This window comes from Amblyomma mixtum, chromosome 4, assembly GCF_055824585.1.
Source record: "Amblyomma mixtum isolate Tamu chromosome 4, ASM5582458v1, whole genome shotgun sequence".
Classification (NCBI taxonomy): Eukaryota; Metazoa; Arthropoda; class Arachnida; order Ixodida; family Ixodidae; genus Amblyomma; species Amblyomma mixtum.
In genome coordinates this window covers 22,648,045-22,667,487 of record NC_143015.1, presented here as the reverse complement: position 1 = coordinate 22,667,487, position 19,443 = coordinate 22,648,045, and the positions used below count along the sequence as shown (strand labels likewise).

At 47.0% G+C, this 19,443-nt stretch overlaps 1 protein-coding gene across 1 annotated transcript in view; it reads left to right on the top strand.

The window, feature by feature from the left end:
* The first annotated feature begins 229 nt into the window (after nucleotides 1–229).
* Nucleotides 230–19,443, top strand: part of LOC149345859 (uncharacterized) — a 91,127-nt gene continuing 71,913 nt past the window's right edge. The window contains exons 1-2 of the mRNA XM_089586259.1: nucleotides 230–605; nucleotides 1,419–4,226. Coding sequence (XP_089442385.1) covers nucleotides 584–605; nucleotides 1,419–3,694 — 2,298 coding nt within the window. The 5' untranslated portion in view covers nucleotides 230–583 and the 3' untranslated portion in view covers nucleotides 3,695–4,226. The remainder of the gene's footprint in view (nucleotides 606–1,418; nucleotides 4,227–19,443) is intronic.

The following is a 19,443-nucleotide window of genomic DNA, read 5'->3' as shown; positions in this document are numbered from 1 at the left end:
TGTAAGGTGAGTGTGGCCTATTCGGAGACGGCAGAGAATCCCTTCCTTGAAGCGTTCCTGGTGGTCACACGACCTCCATTCCCCTAAAACCGGCTTTACTAAGTGTAGTTTATTATTGACTTCACTGTTCCAAGCCGACTGCCATTTCTTCCTTAATTTCCGTTGTACTAATTTTATGCAATCGTTAAAAGGTATGTTTACTTTTTTTGTTTCCATCCTACGAGCAGTGATGGAAGTGCTGCGCCAATTGCGCCAAACTGCGCCAAAAGAAAAATGCTGCTACATGTTGCGCCAAACAGGCATTTTTATTAGTAATTGCGCCGCATCTGCGCCGAAACGGCGCTGCGAAAACGAAGGCAAAAAAACGTCAAGCGTCAAGCCACACAGAAACCGAAAACATGTCTAATATCATCATTATTGAAAATCCAGGGAAGCCTGTTGTAGCCTTGGCCGTAGCCGGGTCAAGCCGCGCCCGCCTCCATGTTTACACGGCGCACGTTGGCAAGCTGTTCGTCGTGTTTCCAGTGTTAGAACACTGTAGTCGTGTTCTTTGTGGGCTGCCTTCAGGTTCGCTACCGGGTACATGGCGCTTTCAACGATCAGAGGTAAGTTTCGAATATTTTTCAGGGTGATTTATGTACCCTTTTGTAAGATCGACACCGCGTTTAAACGTTCTTGAGTTCCTGGCGCAAGTCAGATGGCGATATGACTGAAATTGCGTCACCTTTTCCCGGGCGCGCGTCTCGCCAGTTCTTTCAGTCACGGTAGCGGTGTTTATCGTTATGCGGCTGGAGTCGGCACTGTGCACGCGGAAACGTCCTCAGTCACAACGTTGTTGCGCGACGTCGAAGGCTCGGTACTTCGCTGTTGTTGTCCATCGCGTACTGTGGCAACGCGGTGTTGGCAGCATGAACAGCATAACGAGCACGCTTTGCACCCTGACTCATTTTCCGTTTCTGACCGAAATAACGCAGAGACCTAGACTTTTTCGCACCAGTGGGCACGGAGAACTACTCGACGACATTAGGGTTAGCACGCTTCAGGTGGCAGGCGCGGGCCTTTATTTTAGCCGATCGAAAACAACCGCATTGGTCACTTGGTTTAAATCGCAATAGAATCGCACGTTGCGTATAATTTTTGTACAATTTTTCATGTTGCGTGTTGCTCGCGGTTGCTTAAAAGAATGTAAAAATAAAAGCGCGGGCTTTCAAACGAGGCCAAATAGGCGCTGACGGAGCGCGTAGTTCGCTAGTAGCAGGCGGCCGAAACAGTGTGACTTCAGATTCAGACATCAGTTTAAAGGTCTTTGGCGCGTATTGGATTGACATGAAGTATGCTTATATGTGTATATCTATTTGTATTTTACAATCCGAGCCAGCAGTTGTCAATTGTCAGTAGTCTGAAAAAAAAAATTTCAGGGCGGAAAAGCAAGTTTAAGGCCCAGGTGCTAAATGAAGAGGATGCCAATGGTGACTGTATTGCTGTGTGGTGCAGAGCAGGACCAAAAGAGGAGGAGGCCACTTGCATTATCTGCAACAAAGTTATAAACTGCTCACAACATGGCGTAAATGCTGTGAAACGGCATGCTTCTAATAAGCAACACGTTGAAGCTTGCAAGCAACACAGAAATGAGCTGGGAGTTTTGAAGAAGCCTGCTGCTGCTCAAGCTCTGTTGACATCATGCCTTCTCGCAAGACCGGATGTATCTGAAGCAGATCGTGTCACATTGGCAGAGACTTACTTTGTTCTTGGTGTGGCTGTTTCTGGGATACCATATTCATGGGGGGACACCGCAACCTCGCTCTTCCCTCTGATGTTTCCAGATTCAAAGGTTGCAAAAGAATTTCAGTGTGGCAGAAAAAAAGTCTCGTATATAGTGTCGGATGGCCTTGGGCCATATTTTAAGAGAGCAGTTGTTGATGAACTTAACAAGGCGGGTGTGTACTACACCATCCAAATCGACGAAACTCCTCTTCCGGAACAACGGTGCCAACAGCTGGACATTGTAGTTAGGTACTTTTCTGAAGTTTGCAAGCAGGTTGTGGTGGAGCACTTGTGTTCATTTCACTTAGGGAGTGCAACCTCAGATGTTTTACTTGCACACGTGAAGGAAGGCATCCAAGACCTTCCTCAAAGGAATATGTTGAGCTTCTACAGTGATGGCCCAAATGTTATGAAGAGTTTGAAAAGAAAGCTTAAGGAAGATGTAAATCCTGCACTGCTAGACACAGGAGAGTGTAGTTTGCACAAAGTTCACAACAGTTTTGCAAAAGGAATTGAAGCGTTTGGCAGTGAAGTGGAATCAACTTTGTTAGATGTGTACTACTACCTGAAAAACTCTGCTGTTCAAAGTGCTGTGCTCAAAACACACCAAAAGTGTCTTGGCCTGCCAGAAAGTGTCTTCCTTCGGCATGTAAATTCACGTTGGCTCACCCTAGGTCCTGCCCTTGAGCGCTTCATTGAGCAGTATCCGGCACTTAAGTCCATGCTATTAGACGTGAAGCAAACGGCTCACTCTTCTGGCACAATGTACAAGCACCTCCGACAAAGTCTCAGCAGGAAAGACCTCTTCCCAAAGGCAGTTTTTCTGAGGAATGTCGCAGATCTTTTTGTTGGATTCTTGAAACTTTTCCAGCGCTCTGAACCTCTACTCCACATTCTGTACGAAGAAATGGTACAGCTGACCAAGAAAGTTCTCAGCCGTTTTGTGCGAAGTGATGCGTACCGTGACCTGACAGGGGAACAGCTGAAATCTCTTGACGTTGAATGTCCAGGAAACTGGAAGGAAGTTGTTGAGATAGGTGTGGACACAGAGGGCTCCATCACGAACTGGTCAGCAGAAGAAAAAAAATTGTTTAGGCTGGGGGCACGTACTTTCTTTATGAAGTCTGCGGGTTACCTACTTTCAAGGTTGCCCTTTGACAATGGTGTGTTAAAAGATCTTAGGTGTCTTGACCTAAGCAGTGCACAAGAAGAAAGCTCAGCTGTGGCATTTCGAAACTTGGCCCAGCAAGTTCCAGAGGTGATTGCTCCCAAGGAAGTCTCAGCCCTGATGGATGAATTTTCACTGATTTCATCTGAAGCGCTGTGCGTTGATTCATGTGAACGACTTGACAGCACATGGCAACATGTCTTCAGCCTACAGAACAAAAATGGTGGCATTAAATATCCTCTGGTAGGAAAGCTTGTAAAAGCCCTGCTTTCTCTTTCACATGGCAACGCTGATGTGGAGAGGGGTTCTAGTGAAAATCGCCGGATCCTACAGGAGCGCAGCAAACTGTCTATTGAAAGCGTGAATGGATTGCGAGCCATACAGTCATTTGCGAAAAGGTATGACAAGAACGTCTCTACCATTCCAGTCAAACGTGACATGCTCACTGCTGTGAAACAGTCATATAAACGCTACCAAGAAAGACTGACTGCTGAGTGTGAGCCAGCTGCCAAAAGAAGCAAACTTGACCATGGCCAAAATTCAACAAAAGGATGTCAAAAGCAGGACCTGCAAATGGAGATTCAGTCAGCAAAAAAGATGCTTTGCAATGCAGAAGCATTGATTGCAAAAGGAATGAAGGCAAAAACTTTTGATGACATTGAAAGTGGCCAGGAACTACTTAAGAAAGGACAGGAAAGGCTTGCGGGTGCTCTCTGCAAGCTTGAAGCTTCAAAAGAAAAAGTGCGGGCTCGTAGAGTGTAACGTGCAGACTATTGTGAAATGTGTTGAGTGACTGACTACTTCAGGCTCGGATTGATTCTGAACTTCTACTTCTTTTGTGGCAAGTGTCATTAGTGACTGTGGTTTCTTCTAGTTCACATCATGTTGCTCCCCTTTTTTGGCTTTGATCTATTTCTGCCACAAGAACTGGTGCTTTAAATATTTAACTTGTTTTATCACACCATCTGTAACTATTCACATTCTTAATTGTCGATTTCTTGTCATTCGTGTTGACTGTTGTGTGAAATGTACAGTGTTTCATAATAAATAGCTGTAATTGTCAGTCGCTTCAGTGATGCTTTCAACACGGGAGGTACACTGGCGTAATTTATTCGCCATCTGCTCCAAAAACAACAATGGTTGCTCCAAACTGGTATTTTTTCTGCTCCGAAAACACCAATGGCTGCTCCAAACTGGTATTTTTTCTGCTCCGAAAACACCAATGGCTGCTCCAAACTGGCATTTTTACTGCTCCGAAATCTGCTCCAAAAAGTAAAATGCTGCTTCCATCACTGTACGAGCTTGAGGAGCGCACAAGTCTGCTTTCTCGTTCCCTTTTATTCCGATAAGACTCGGGACCCAGCAGAGTTTTATATTTTGTCTTTTAGCTGCGGCTGTTACTATGCTGTGTATAATGTCACCAAGAATAGGAGTGGTAGCGTTTCTAGCGTGGAGAGCTGTAAGCACACTTAAGGAATCTGTGTAGATTATACTGTTTGTGAGGTGCTCCTTTAATATTTTGTCGATGGCCAGCCAGACTGCGTAACATTCTGCAGTGAAGATGGATGCGCAATTTGGAAGTCTTACTGTTTTCTCCGAATTACCTCGCACCACTGCACTTCCTACGTAAAAATCTGTTTTTGAGCCATCTGTATAAAAATCTGTGAACTTACTGTATTTTTGCTCGAGTGCAAGAAATTCTTGTAGTATATGTTGTCGTGGAGTTTGTTTTTTATGAAATTGAGTAAGGGTGAAATCATAGATTTTAGGAAAATTGTACCATGGAGGCAGTGGGTCTTGTCTTCGAGCAATGTCGGGTAATGCATCTTGTAGGCCGAGGTTTTGGCACATCTCTTCAAAACGCAGGAGGAGTGGTCTGATAGCTAGTGGTTTGCTATTAACAGTGTTCTCGATGGGCAATTTGTAACAATAGGGTAACAGATATGTTTTGGTAGGGAACGGATTTTTAGAACGTATGAGCATGTAAGTATGCTTCTTCTATCTGTAAGAGATGGTTCATTTGTTTCAACGTAAAGACTATTTATGGGTGATGTCCTGTAAGCACCAGTTGCAAGACGTAAACCTAAATTGTGCACTGGGTCCAGTCGTTTCAGGTAGGATGGCCTTGCTGAACCATATACTATACTACCATAGTCTAATGAGGATCGTACCACAGAGCGATAAATTTTTAGAAGGCCTGCCCTGTCAGAACCCCAGTGTTTATGTGAAAGGACTTTGAGTATGTTCAGTGATCGGGAAGTTTTCTTTTTTAACGTGTTAATATGAGGCAGGAAAGTGAGTTTTCTGTCAAATGTTATGCCTAGAAATTTATGTTCATTTTCTACTGGTAAATCTATTTCGTTAAGGTGTAGGGTGGGGTCTGCCTGTAAGCCTCGTTTGAGTGAAAACAGAATGGCCACTGTTTTCTGTGGGGAAAATCGGAAACCATTTTTGTCTGCCCATGTTGTCAGTTTATTTATTGTTAGCTATATTTGTCTTTCACATGTTGATATGTTCGAGGATGTGTAAGCTATCTGGAGGTCGTCTACATAAAGTGAATACATAACAGACTGTTTCCTTGTCTGGGGCTCTACTACTCAAACTAACCTGCACAAGATGTACATGCTGCAAAAGAAAGCAGTACGTCATATAGCAAATGTTGACTACCTCGCACATACCGAAGAACTGTTTAAGAGATTCAAAATCATACCCGTTCATAAGCTATACGAATTTTCCTTAGCCATAAGATATAAAAAATCCATTTCTCACTGTGACAACTTCTTGACAGCATTGTCATCCCTCGAAACAAACTCAACGCCATACTCGTTTCGAAAACATGAACGTTGGACCATTCCCTTTTGCCGTACAGAACACGGTCGACAGATGATGCGTCATGCAGTTCCAAGGTTACTAAACAAATTCATCTTTGAACGTTTTTCTCTTGAAACATCTAGTACACAAACTCTAAGAAATCATTTTTTGTAAGCCGCTGTATTTCCTTTGTGTGAAAAGTGTGACACGAATGACTTTTGCATCTATGTTAACGCCAATGTATTGCGTATTAATGAGCATGTACCAAGAGTTTATATCGATTGTTTTGAAATTCCTGTATTATATTCTGTTAGGTAGCGTGTGTGGATTTTGTACTTTTTTTTAATTTTTTGCCCTTGCTGTACGCCATGTAGGGGGGCTCGGGCGCCCTCAAGCGAAAATCGTTCGCTTTTTGCCTGAGCCTGCCCACATCATAATGATGTAAATAAAACTGACTTGACTTGACTTGGTATTATTTTGTTAAGAGAATTCATTTTTACAATAAAAAGAGTTGTGCTTAAAATACACCCTTGAGGTACTCCATTTTCCTGAATAAAATCCCTCGAAAGGGTTGAGCCTAGACGGACATTAAATGAACGGTTAGATAAAAAGTATTTAATGGAGTTCAGTATTCTTCCACAGATGCCAAGATCAGCTAAGTCCTGGAGAATCCCGAACCTCCAGGTAGTATCATATGCTTTTTCTACACCAAAAAAGACGCTAAGACAGTGTTGCTTGTGTATAAAAGCTTCTCTGACAGTATTTTCAAGGCGGACTAGGTGGTCTGTAGTGCAGCATCCCTTTTTAAATCCACAGTGATGGATATCAAGAAGTTCACAAGATTGAAGAACAAAGGTTAGTCTTATATTTAGGACACTTTCGAAGGATTTGGCGAGGCAACTGGTCAGGGCTATGGGTCTATAACTGCTAGGAGAGGTTGGGGGTTTACTAGCTTTAAGAAGCGGTACAATAATAGCTGTTTTCCAGGCTTCCGGTATTTTCCCAGATATGAAAATTGTGTTGAAGAATCTTAAAAGTGCGTCCACGGCTGGCTCGGAAAGATGTGCAAGCATTTCATAATGTATTTCGTCGGGTCCTGGAGCAGTTTTTTTGCCGGCAGATAGTACTTTATTGATTTCTTGGAGGGTAATTAGACTATTGTATTTTTCATTTGCGCCTCCACTTGTTGGGAGCCTCTGTTTTTCAGCTGTGTTTTTGTATTTTAAAAAAGACTGTGTATAGTGAGATGAACTTGAAACTGCAGCGAAATGTTCCCCCAATATGTCTGCCTGTTCCTCTATGCTTGTTTGTGTGCCGGGTGTTGTTAAAAAAGGAATTGTGAATGGTGAAAGGGTGCCATTTATTTTTCGAACCTGCTCCCACATTTTTTTAGATGGGATCTGACTGTTGATAGATGAAACATAATTCTGCCATGAAGCTTTCTCGGCACTGCGACGGACGTACCGAGCTTTAGCTTTTGCCTTTTTAAAATTCAAGAGATTCTCATAGGTCGGATACCTACGGAATTTACCCTAGCTCTATTTTGTTGTTTTTTAGCCTCCTTACAGTCTTTTGTCCACCATACCTTATGGTTTTGTCGCGCTACTCCTGACGACTGAGGAATAGCTGTGAGTGCGGCAGTTATGATACAATTAGTGAACTTTTCGTTTATCTGGTCGATGGTGAGATTATCTAAAAGAATATTTTCTAAATTTGCCTTTGCTCTAAAAAGTGACCAGTCAGCGAGGTGAAGCTTCCAGCGCCGTGGCCTTGTGGGGATTATTTCCGGTGGGGATGTTAAAGTGATTAGTATAGGGAGGTGATCGCTGCCATATGGGTTGTCAATGACGTCCTAGTTAAAATCGTTAAAAACAGAAGGTGAACTAAAAGACAAATCTAAACAGGTCATTTTCCCTGAGGCAGGGGAGCAGTATGTGGCTTTTTCTGTATTTAAAAGCCGTACACTATTTGTGAGGATAAAATCTTCGATTATTTGACCCCTAGAGTCACAGCGCTCACTTCCCCAAAAAAGGGAGTGAGCGTTAAAATCCCCGACTACTACATATGGTTCTGGAAGTTCATCAATGAGGCCTTGTAGATCGTGGACTGTTAGTGTGAGATGTAGAGGAATATATACAGAGAAGATTGTAATTGTTTTGCAGCTGACAATGCTGACTGCAACTGCCTCAAGTTTTGTTTTGAGTCGGATCTCTTGAGCAGGGACGCCGCTTTGTACGACAATGAAAACAGCGGCGGGGATTGGGTATGTAGTGCCTGACGTTGACTTTCAAGTATCCAACATCCATTGTTTCGGGCAAGCTGCTGGTGTTAAATGTGAGCACCATGTGCTTGGTGTCTATTTCCTTGTTATCTTTGCGGATTTTGATCCTGTGGACATCAGTTACATTTTGTTCGGATAGTCCTTGAAGCATTTCAGTTTCTGTTAGGTGGATAAAGTCAGCCTCTGAGATCACGCCTTTGACTGTGTTGAGGGATCGGTGGGGAGTTACGGAGACAGAGATGTCCCCTATGGAATCGATGTTTGAGAGTTTTGAGCACTGGATGCTCTCGCATAGTTCAAGAAGTAGGTCGCCGCTGGCCATTTTTGATACCTTGTAGCCAGGCCCTAAGGTATCTGTTAAACATTTGGTTACAAGAAATTGAGATATTATTCGAGCTTGCTTTTCGTCACTGTTGCTATGTATCATATGAAACTTTGTGAATGTATGTTTCTTTTTCGCGAAGAAGTCTGTTGCCTCGTTCCGCCCTCTTTTGAGAGAGCGATCAGGTTTGGAAAGGGGGGAGCCATAAAAAATGTAGTTTCTTCGGTCATGGCGCCAGCCACCCACCATGGAGTCCAACAAGGGGACGCGACAGGAACTTGAAAGAAAGTCCTGCCCACGCCAGCTGTACACCTTCACTATAACCTAATATGACTCAACTCAGGGTAGTTGGTCACACACGGTTAACCCTCGCCGCCTGGAAAAAGAGGAAAAAAACGAAGAAAAGAGGAGGAGACAGGAGAGTTATAAGAAAGAGATAGGAAAGTGAAAGATAGAGGGGAGGACAGGAAAAGGCGACTGCCGATTTCCCCCGGTTGGGCCAGGCCGGAGGTGCTGTATACAGGAAGCTGGGGCCAAAGTGGTGTGTTGCCTCCGCCGAGGGGCCTTAAGGGTCCAAACGCTCGGCATCGGCTCAACCACCAGGATCCCCTTTTCCCCGGACACGGCGATGCCACGCACGGCTAGGCGCGGATGATCGGGTCCGTGGTGACGGATTGTTCACCATCATCCCCCTGCGGGGATGTCCCTGCGGATGCTCGGGTTAACCCCGTGGTGTCGCCACTCACCAACGTCTGCATGCTGCAGACGCCCCCCTGCGGGGAGCACGGGTAAGTGTGGTTCAGACCTTGCCGTATGAGGCGAGGCCTTGGGGCTCGCTGACCTGGAAATCCGCGCAGCCTGTTTCATGGGTAGTGGCGCGGCACTAGCTGCTGCCACCTGGGGCATGGGTGGCCCTGCTTCAGGCTCACTGTGTGTGCCCTGAGCAGAAGCCAGAAGCTGCTGTGATGCCGTGCCCTGTTGCACCACATCGGGGTGTTGAACCATAAAGAAACACTTTCGCGCTTCTCAGAAAATGATGTTTTCTGTAACTTTGAGTGTGATTATTTCCGCTCTTGTTTCCAAGTTGGACAAGCATGCGAGTAGGCAGGGTGACTGCCCTCACAATTTACACAAAGATGCGCTTCAACTTTGCACTTGTGACTTGGCCATGGCAGCTCTGGGAGCTGTGGCCGTACCTTTGGCATTTGAAGCAACGTCTTGGGTTTGGGATGTACGGTCATAGTTTGATTTTAGAGCACCCTACCTCCACAGAGTCGGGTGAAACCCGCTGGCGGTAATAGTGCATTGTTTTATATGCCACGAATCGACACGAGCGTACGCTACGTAGACTGCTTACGTGAAGGTTCTATGTACGTAAAACTAAAACTGTCTATTGTCACTTGCCTGTGACGTGTTGTGCAATTTTTTAATTCTCCTTTTTCTTTTAGTCTGATGGCTCAATAGCCGTTGTGTACTTTTGTAAGTTGTCCTTTGAAGTTACGCGCTAGCTCATCCAGGTTCACAAAATGTCCTGCCTTCTGCTTTTCACACTGAGCAAGTCATGTGCAATTTGTAGTTTCACAAAGCAAAGTGCTGCGCCGGCTGTTCTCCTCGAGCAGCTCGGAAAAATAGGGTGAGGCCAAAGAAGAAAAGAGCACCGAACAAATGCACCAACAATTTCGCCCACCCGGCCCTCAATGGGCTGTACCCTTTCTCTGCACATGCTCGAAGATTATTTTTCCTTCCAATATGTTAAGTGTCCGTTGAAAAGGGCTGCGGGAAAAGAGCTGCCGTTAATCTATATAACCTCATTGTAAGAAACGCACAGCAGTAAAAGTTTACTGTACTTGCTGACGATTATTTTAGTTTACCACAGTGCCACCAAAACTATTCATTATATTTATTTTGAGTTATTGCAAGGCCTCCTCCAAAGGACCGCAGCTTCCTTTTCAGTGTTCTTCATATTAATGTTTTCTCGTTTGAAGCACTAACGCTGCTTAACCATACACCTTACAACCTATCGCCACGGTGCGGATTACAGCTTCGGTATGGGGGCTAAGGGTGGCGCCAAGCACCATCACCTTGAGACTCAAGGTGCCCTTGTGGGGAAAGCGAAGTTTCGTCCGACCTAAGCGATGACAGCTCAGCCAGTGACACTCCCAGAGGACTGCAACTTGTTTGATGGATGGCAAGCAGCTTGAAAAAGGACACTTCCCAATTCTACTCTTACAGTCGCTGAAGCATTGCTGGGAATCTTGAGCTACAGCATCCCATCGGGTCTGAACTGGGTGCAAATAGAAGGCCATGCCAGGCTGGTAACTGGCCATGCCAGGCTGGTGGTAACTTCCTGCTTGGCAGCCATGTCATTCCAAGCTCACAGTATGCACTTCGAAAGCTGTGGGCAAGCTCAGTCACGGACACAGTGCGACGCCATTTTTTTTTTTCCCATCCTGTAACACAGCCGATCAGCTTGCCTCCTGCACCAAACGCAGCTGCAGCGTCTCCACATCCAGCTTTAAGCATAGAAATTTTTTTTTCTACCTTGGACATCAAGCTGCAACTTGAAGAACTTCTCCAAGATAATGCTGTGGCAGACGCCTTGTTTCAAAATCTGCAGAACTGAACACATCTGAGAGCATTGAGGATATCAGTGATGGCTCACTTATCAGGAAGATCAGAGAGAATTCCAGCTGGTGTGATATCACACTCACATTGAACAGGGATGGCGCAAGGGTGTTCAACTGCAGCAAAGACTCCTTATGGCCGATCCAACTGGTGGTTAACGAACTGCCCATTTTCATGAGATGGACCTATGTGCTCCTGGGTGGCTTGTGGCTTGGCAGTGGCCACCATGACATGCCAATGTTTTTGGGAACATTTCTGAATGAACTCACAAGTGCAACTTCTGTTATATGGAAGCACAGTGGCAGGACATTCAAGTCTACACTAGGGTGGTAAGTGTCTGCGTGGATGCACCTGCCCGGGCGATGGTGCTTCACATGAAGAACTTCAATGGCCATCATGGTTGTGGCATCTGCCTGCTGCGTGGAAAATTTGCTCATGGCGAGTTCCATTATCCCAACTCTCACTATGCGCATAGTTTCATGTGGCGTCTTGCAGCCCTTATAAAGTACAAATGGTGTTATAGACGGTAATGTGTTGGTGTTATTTCTTCTTGTTTTTTTACTCAGGGGCTCAGAGGTACATTCTTTCTGATCACGGGGGAGCTGCCACGGAAAGGACCTCCAGCAGAATGAAAGAAGACGGGAAAAAAGCACAACGCACAAATGTTGTTGTGAATGGCATAAAGCGCAGAACAGTGCTGTCAAAACTGCTCGGTCACGATTTAATTTGGGGAACAAGTCCAGACTATATCCATGTTGTTCTTGAAGGCGTGGCTAAGCAGTTTTGTTCCTTGTGTCTACATTCACGAGGTGCCGATTATTACATTGGATCTCCACAAGCTGTAGCCTCTTTAAACAGGAGGCTATCGGCAATTAAGCCGCCTAATTGGTTCATAGGTACAACATGCAAATTATCAGACTTCACAATCTGGAAAGCTAGTGAATGGAAGTGGTGGGCTCTTCATTATTCGTTACCGTGCCTTCATGGCTCTTTGCCGGATAAGTATGTCAAATATTTCAGTTTGCTTGTGGAAGGAATCTACCTACTTCTACAGGACACCATTACTTCAGATGACATTCTCAGATCTGCTCTCAGTTTGTTGTACTCATACAGTCCTTGTATGGATTAGGTGCAATGACTTTCAATGTGCACCAAATTCTGCACCTTCCTAAAAGTGTGGCTAAACAAGGAGCTCTTTGGTCACATTCTTCATTTGCATTTCAAGGTGGAAATGGACTTCTTGTGAGACTAGTCAGTGGAGCTAATGGCGTTCCTTTGCAAATACTAGAACTTTGTGTACTTGCTCGAAAGTTGCAGGCAGCTAAAGCTAGTTTAAACCTTTCATCAGAAGCAGTAAATTCTCTGGATGTACAGAGGAGAGGTGGTCAGCAAGCAGTTTAGTTAGGCACTGGAAAGTGTAGAGGGCGCTGGTTCAGCTCTATAAATAGAGACGCCGGCGTCAATAAAGGGTCTTTGGCTTCCGGTCTTGAGAGCGTTCACTGCTGCGGCTCCGTCCGCTAGCATGGGTCCAGGCTAGGCCTAGTAGCCGGCCCAACTCTGCAACCCTGCCATCTCGGCAATCTCTACATGGTGTCAGAAGTGTTTAGATTCTGATTTTTCTTTTTTTTTTTTTAAATCTTTAGGCTATCTCAAGACCATCTCAAGACCAAGACCATCTGCAGCGCCATGGACGCGTCGTCTTCGACTGAGACGCAACCTCGATTCGCGGGTTTGTCTGGCCTAGCGCCGCCACCAGCGTTCGACTTCGATGACCCGGCCTCCTGGTCATCGTGGGTGGAGCAATTTGAAGATTTTGCTGTCGCCACGGGTGCGTCTTCAGCAACGGACGAAGTAAGGATTCGCACACTTCTTTATTGCATGGGTGTTCAAGCGCGCCGCATCCTCTCTTCTCTTGGGCTCACCGAGCTGGAAAGCGCATCGTATGCGTGTCGAGACACGCTGTCTCGCACTCCAGTAGCTTCACCTCCCCAACAAGTGGATATGGTCGAAAAATTCTTACAGCTGCATATTTCAACAATCACTGAGACTCGTCTAATCAGTCCTGATGATGTTCGCAGCCATCAACAGCAGGATGGAGAATGTACCCTTTTAACTCAATACTGTACTCAGGGTTGGCCGCGTAAGGAAAGGCTTCCACAATATATGAAAAAGTATTGGCAGTATAGAGGTGATTTGTCCCTCATAGATAATATTCTCTTTGGACTATAGACTTGTCATCCCTGCTTCGCTCCAAAAGGTGACATTAGAACTTCTCCACGAGGGCCACCAGGGTATCAATAGAACACGTCAACGGGCGCAAGAAGCTGTTTGGTGGTTTGGCATGTCTCAACAGATCCGTGACAAGGTACTCATGTGCCGACAATGTGCTTCAACACGAATCCCTCGTCAGGAGCCACTTATGGTTACAAAAACTCCATTGATGCCATGGGAGGAGGTTGACATAGATTTGTTCAAACACATGGGTCATGATTATCTGTTGGTAGTCGACTATTACTCGAGATATCCAGATGTCATTCACCTGAAGAATACAACTTCTTTTGATGTTATAAATGCCATCAAAAGCATCTTTGCTCGATTTGGCATACCAAAGCTAGTAAGAAGCGACAATGGACCTCAGTTCTCTTCAAAGCTCTTTTCCTCCTTTGCGGGTCAGTATGGTTTCGAACATAGAACGTCAAGCCCTAATTACCCGCAATCGAACGGTGAAGTTGAGCGAATGGTTCGCACCATCAAAGACATCTTCACCAAGTCTTCAGATCCATTTCTGGGATTGTTGGCCTATCGTAATACTCCGGGTGTCACTGGTTACAGCTCAGCGCAGCTATTGTTAGGTAGAAGATTGAGAACAAGGTTGCCAATGGCTAAATGCCAGTTGAGACTCAAATGGCCGTCATCTACGACTTTCCACTCCAGGGATCGGCAGGCTCGCCAGCTTCAGAAGAAGCATTACGACAAAAGGCATGCAGCCAGTCGTCAGAGACATCTCGAAGCTGGGGATCGTGTTTGGGTCCGAGACGTAAAAACTCCTGCGGTGGTACTTAGTCCAGCAGCCCGACCGCGCTGCTATGTGGTGGAGACGCCGACTAAGGTTCTAGTCCGCAACAGGATTCATTTGATGCCTTTTGTCAATGACATTTCTGTTCCGCAGTCGACAGAGCTTGTGTGGAATGAGAACGGGCACTCGACCTTGCCTACTCAAACTCAAGCAGCATCAGAGGAGTCCTCGGGCGCAAGCACTGAACCTCAGGGTTCAAGCACGCTGTCGTCTCCGACAAATGCACTTGACAGCAGCCCTATTTCTACACCACCTCGAGGGTTGCACGGTCCCTCACCTCATCGTGAGATGCTTGTCTTCGCCAGAAGAAGTCCTGGACGCTCTCCCCTCTTCGTCACCACCTGGGCGCACTACAAGATCCGGCCGACGTGTGAGGACACCGAGCAGACAACCTGTGTGACTGAACCTCGCAGACTGTGTGTGACAGTGAGCTGTGTCGTGTGCGTGATGGGGGTCAATGTGTCGGGAAGGGGAGATGTAGAGGGCGCTGGTTCAGCTCTATAAATAGAGACGCTGGCGTCAATAAAGGGTCTTTGGCTTCCGGTCTTGTAAGCGTTCACTGCTGCAGCTCTGTCCACTAGCATGGGTCCAGGCTAGGCCTAGTAGCCGGCCCAACTCTGCAACCCTGCCATCTCGGCAATCTCTACAGAAAGCTCTGCCTGAACTTAGATTCGAGTGAAAAACAGGCTATGCTGACGACCTTGGCTGCGACTCTACAAGTATTATTGAATATAACTGAATGATCATCAGTCAAAAAACATTTCACTCTCTTCAGTACACAAGGCCTACAAAGAATAACAACAGTGCATTTGTCAGCTTCCCAAATGACAGCCGAGCAAAAGTGATTTGTCGGGCAAGATGCCCCTGAAGGATTAAGAATTAAGAGAGACGAAATGAAAATGAAACATGGAGGGGTCCAGCGTGCCCAGATTCTTCAGACAGGCTCGCAGGCAGCCAGGAGGAGGGAAGGTGCGGGGATCTGTAGGAAGGAACAAGAGACAGGAAAGGAAAGCAAGGAGAAAAGAAAAAAAACCAGGAGACAATAAGCTAAAGAAAGCAGAAGGGGTACATAAACAGGGTAAATAGAAAAGTGAATCAAGATAAATGACAGAACGGCAGGTAAAGAAGCAAAGAAAAAGAACGAGCAAAATTAAAAATAACAAAACAAGTAAAAATCAAAATTTAGCATCTAAAGAAAGAAAAAAATGTAAAAAGACAAATTGGAAACAAACGAAAAATAATATGAAGAGGTAAAAAACTAAAACCAAACAAAACAAAACAAAGACTGCATGTGCACGCAAGGCGAGCAAATAGCAAGATCCACATGCCATCCACATGCCTGTGCGGCAGGGGCAGGGCCACGGCCCACCAAAATTGGCCATATGGTGCCCCCGACCACATGAGACATGGCGAAGCGCAGAAATAGCAGGGAGGTCTACGAGCCATCCGGGAGGGAATAAACACAGGACAGGTGAAAGAAAATAAGAAACGCGAACGGCGACGCGAATAAGCAACGCACGAGACCGAGGGCAACCTAACAAAGAGGGGAAGTCATGAGGGGAAAAAAGTGCGGATAGCCGGGAAGCCGTGCTGCTATGTCCGCGGTGAGAGGGCAGGCACATAGGTAGTGGACAACATCCCCCACAGCTGCCCCGCATGGACTAGCCCCAGTTGTCACATTGTTAGCTTGGATATCTCCTCGGGCGTCAAAGGCATCACCATGTGTGATGTATGCGCACAAAAAATAAAACCCGCATTCTTGATCTGCGACCCTGGGCACCTTCAAGTACATGATAGAAACAAGAATCCCCTGGCATTACCGAAAAGCGCACTTGGTTTCTGTGTCGTTTCGGGGCTTGAGTCGGGGTGCAGTTCAAGAGCTGGGCCAAGTAGGCCAGGTTTTCGCATGGGTCTGGCTCAATCAACAAATTATGGCCAGAGCAGTGCTCTGCAATGCGCACACCTGGGCACAGAAAAAAACCTGTCCACTGCAGCACTCAAGATCCCATCTTACGGTAGTTATTGCCGAGAAGCGGACAGTCATTTCAGCGATAAGCATTGTAACTCTTGTGTACACGAGATCAAGCGGGGAGTGTGGCAAGAGACATTTATCTATATTTTCAGGACTAGCAATGTGAAATTCGATAAAGGATCTCACAAAACTCATAGCGGCTCATTGCATCCGCGAAGGGCCTGTGCCCGTGCCAATGGTGAACTACAAAAGCAACGAATGATTGCCGTTCCCGTGCCAGTGGAACCCTCTGTTTCGGTTGTCCAAAGACACCAGCATGATGCCTTATGCTGCCTCGAGCGCCCTCAGTAATGAACAGTTGCTCCCCTCAGCTGTCGACAACATAAAAATACGCGACCGACTTCGCTGTCGCGTCTATCTGCCACTCACATCCACTCATTGCCACTCACATCCCCTCGCAACCACTCATGTCCCCTCACCTCTACTCATGCTCACATTCACTCACTCGCACTCATCTCCACTTACACTCCCATCCACTCACTTGCACTCACACTCATGACCACCCACACTCGTAACCACTCACTCGCACTCACACCACTCATGACCATCGACACTCCAATCCACTCATTCACACTCATGACTACCCACACTCACATCCACTCACTTGCACTCATACTTGCGACCACTCACTCAAACTCACAGACGTGAGTGTGAGTGAGGTGATATGAGTGCACTCATGAGTGAGTGTGCAGACCTATGTGGGAACACTGGCTGTTATGTTTCAGTAAAAGTTTATTGACGTTACATACGACAAGCCAGAGCGGCCATGGTGTGCTCCCGCGCTTTTGTCTCTGCCCGGTTTCCCCAGAGTCCAAGCCCTGGACACCCACACAGACACTACACAGCACACGTAGGGGGCGCTAGCTGCTGGTATAAAAATGTTATACATAACAACTAGCAACATCGCAGTATCACATGATGGCGCTTGGATGACATGCGGCCATACATCAAACATAGGTGTGGGCACCGTCATCGAACTGCTTACCGTGTTATGATGCACTATGTTGAATTGTGCAACTTCTGTGCAGGCTGTAAGCAAGGCCCGAAAGAAGGTGACCCATCTGAGCAATCTTGAAGGGCCGGGTACCTGTTCTAAACAAAGCTTCGAAGAACAGGCTGGAGCCTTTATTCTTTTTGAAAGGTCATTGAAGAAGTATGGCCTTCGCTAAACCACAATGCTTTATGATGGTAATAGTCAGGCTTTTCTAGCTGTGCAAGAGGCAGATATTTATGGATACATGAAAGTAAAAAAGAAAGACTGTATAAATCATATACAGAAACGAATGGGAACAGCTGTGCGGACTTTGTAGTCCAAACACAAAAGTACTTAAAACCTTGGAGCAAGGGCAAACTGACAGGCAATCTGATAACAAAATTAAGCTCGTGTTACGCCTGGGCTTTAAAATTCCATAATGGGGATGTGGAGGCAACCCAGAAAGCAGTGATGGCCATCTATCATCACATTAATCGTAGTAATGAGGTATCAAATCACAGCCTCTGCCCACTGGGACGAGACTCTTGGTGCCGGAAAAACGCGGCAGCAGCCCGAGGGGGAATCTCCTCCAAAGCAGTGAATCAATATTCCATCCCGTCTCTAAAGCGCTGCTTCCTGTGTATGGCGGCTGTCAGAAAGGAAGCTCTTGAAACAGTTCCATAGGGGTAAAACCCAAAACAGCAATGACAGTCTGCACTCTTTGATATGGGCCTTGACTCCCAAGGAGCACCACACATCATTTTTTACTGTTAAAGTTGCCGTGGCTGAAGCTGTGATGCAGTTCAATGCAGGTAGCAAAAGAACATCCGCAGCAATATTAAAAGAACTAGAACTGCAACAATATTAAAGGAGCAAAGAGTCGGTCCCCAACACAAGCCACCCCTCCTGCAGCCCAAGGTGCACATGCTCCCCCAGCATGGCCTGCGACCCGAGTTTTTTCCTGTGCTATCTCCGCCTGCGGGTAGGGGCCCTAATGGAGGAGTTCAACAAGGGCCAGCGCGTCCTCGAAACGCCGGACGTCCCGGGCCCCTTCAAGGCGCCTCTTCCCTCTCCAGCAACATTGTACTGCGTCCACCAGCACCAGTGCTGCCACCCCACCAGAGCTCTACCATGAGGATTCTCCTCTCCTCTTCTGGCCATGGCTCTGCAGAGCTAAGTAATGAGCCTTCTCATTCTCCCCCCCCCCCTTTCCTGACGCAGGCAGCCGGGACCACCGTGGTACGTGAAGCTGGATCCAGGTTCTGCACAAAGCCAGGTGCCCAGCGGCTCGCAGACGCTCCCAGCTCACCACGGTCCTATTCCGGCCCCTCTTGAGGCCCCTCTCTCTCCAGGACGTCATGAAGGAGGACTACAGCTCCTTCCTCTACGCCCAGCCTAGAGTCATGGAGGTCTGCATCAACTGGAAGCAGATCATCGCCATAGATGTCTCCAGCGAGGAGTCCCGGGCTGCTTTCCTGGGTTTCGACTGCCTGCTGTCCACCCCAGTTCGGGCTTTCGAGGCTTCCCGTCCTGAGGGCTGCATCGAGACCATCTTTGGCGTTAACCCAGAGGTGTCTGACAGGAACATCGCAGCCACCATTGAGGCCACGGTCGACATCGTGAGCATTCGGCGCCGAGGCCATGCTGTCACTGTTCGCTTTGCGGCAGCCCCCCGGACCAAGTCCAGATTGTAGGCATGCAGTTCTGGGTTCGCCCCCTCATGGCCCGGCCCCTGCTGTGTCCCAGTGTGGAGGCTACAACCATGTAGCGGCCTCCTGTATGAGGCCTCAGCACAGCACTTTCTGCAGCGGTCCTCACCACTGCAGAGACTGCAAGGCTGAAGTCCCTAGATGCCTCCACTGTGGAGGGCGCCACTATGTTGCAGATCATACTTGTCCCCGCTGGAAGGAGCAGAGACAGATTACCACTGTTCTTCGCAGGACTGCCAACCCTGGAGCCCGATGTGCAGTTATGGCCCAGCTCCGCCAACAGCAGCCCACCAGGGAAGCAGGGTCTGGGCAGCAAGGGTCTCTGGAGGGCTCAGCTACGCTAAGGCCCTTCAGTCAAGGAGCTCCAAGACCTTTCGCCCTGCTGTCAAGGTACCAGCCCGGATGCCTGCCCAGGACACTAAACACAGGGTGACTGCTGCCTTGTGGCTCGCCGTCCAATCCCTCCTGGCACAGCTCCCCCCTACTTCAGGTCACCAGCCGAGGGACAGCATATAATGTTGGGTCAAGTTGCTTCAGTGTGATGGAGAAGTGATAAGCGGCAATTGCTCATGTATTCCTGGGAAAGGTGGAGTATGTAAAACGTGTGCTGTTTTGTATGGGCTGATGCACATTGCACAGCATGATCTTGCTAATGTACCAGATGCCGCGGCATGTACTGAAG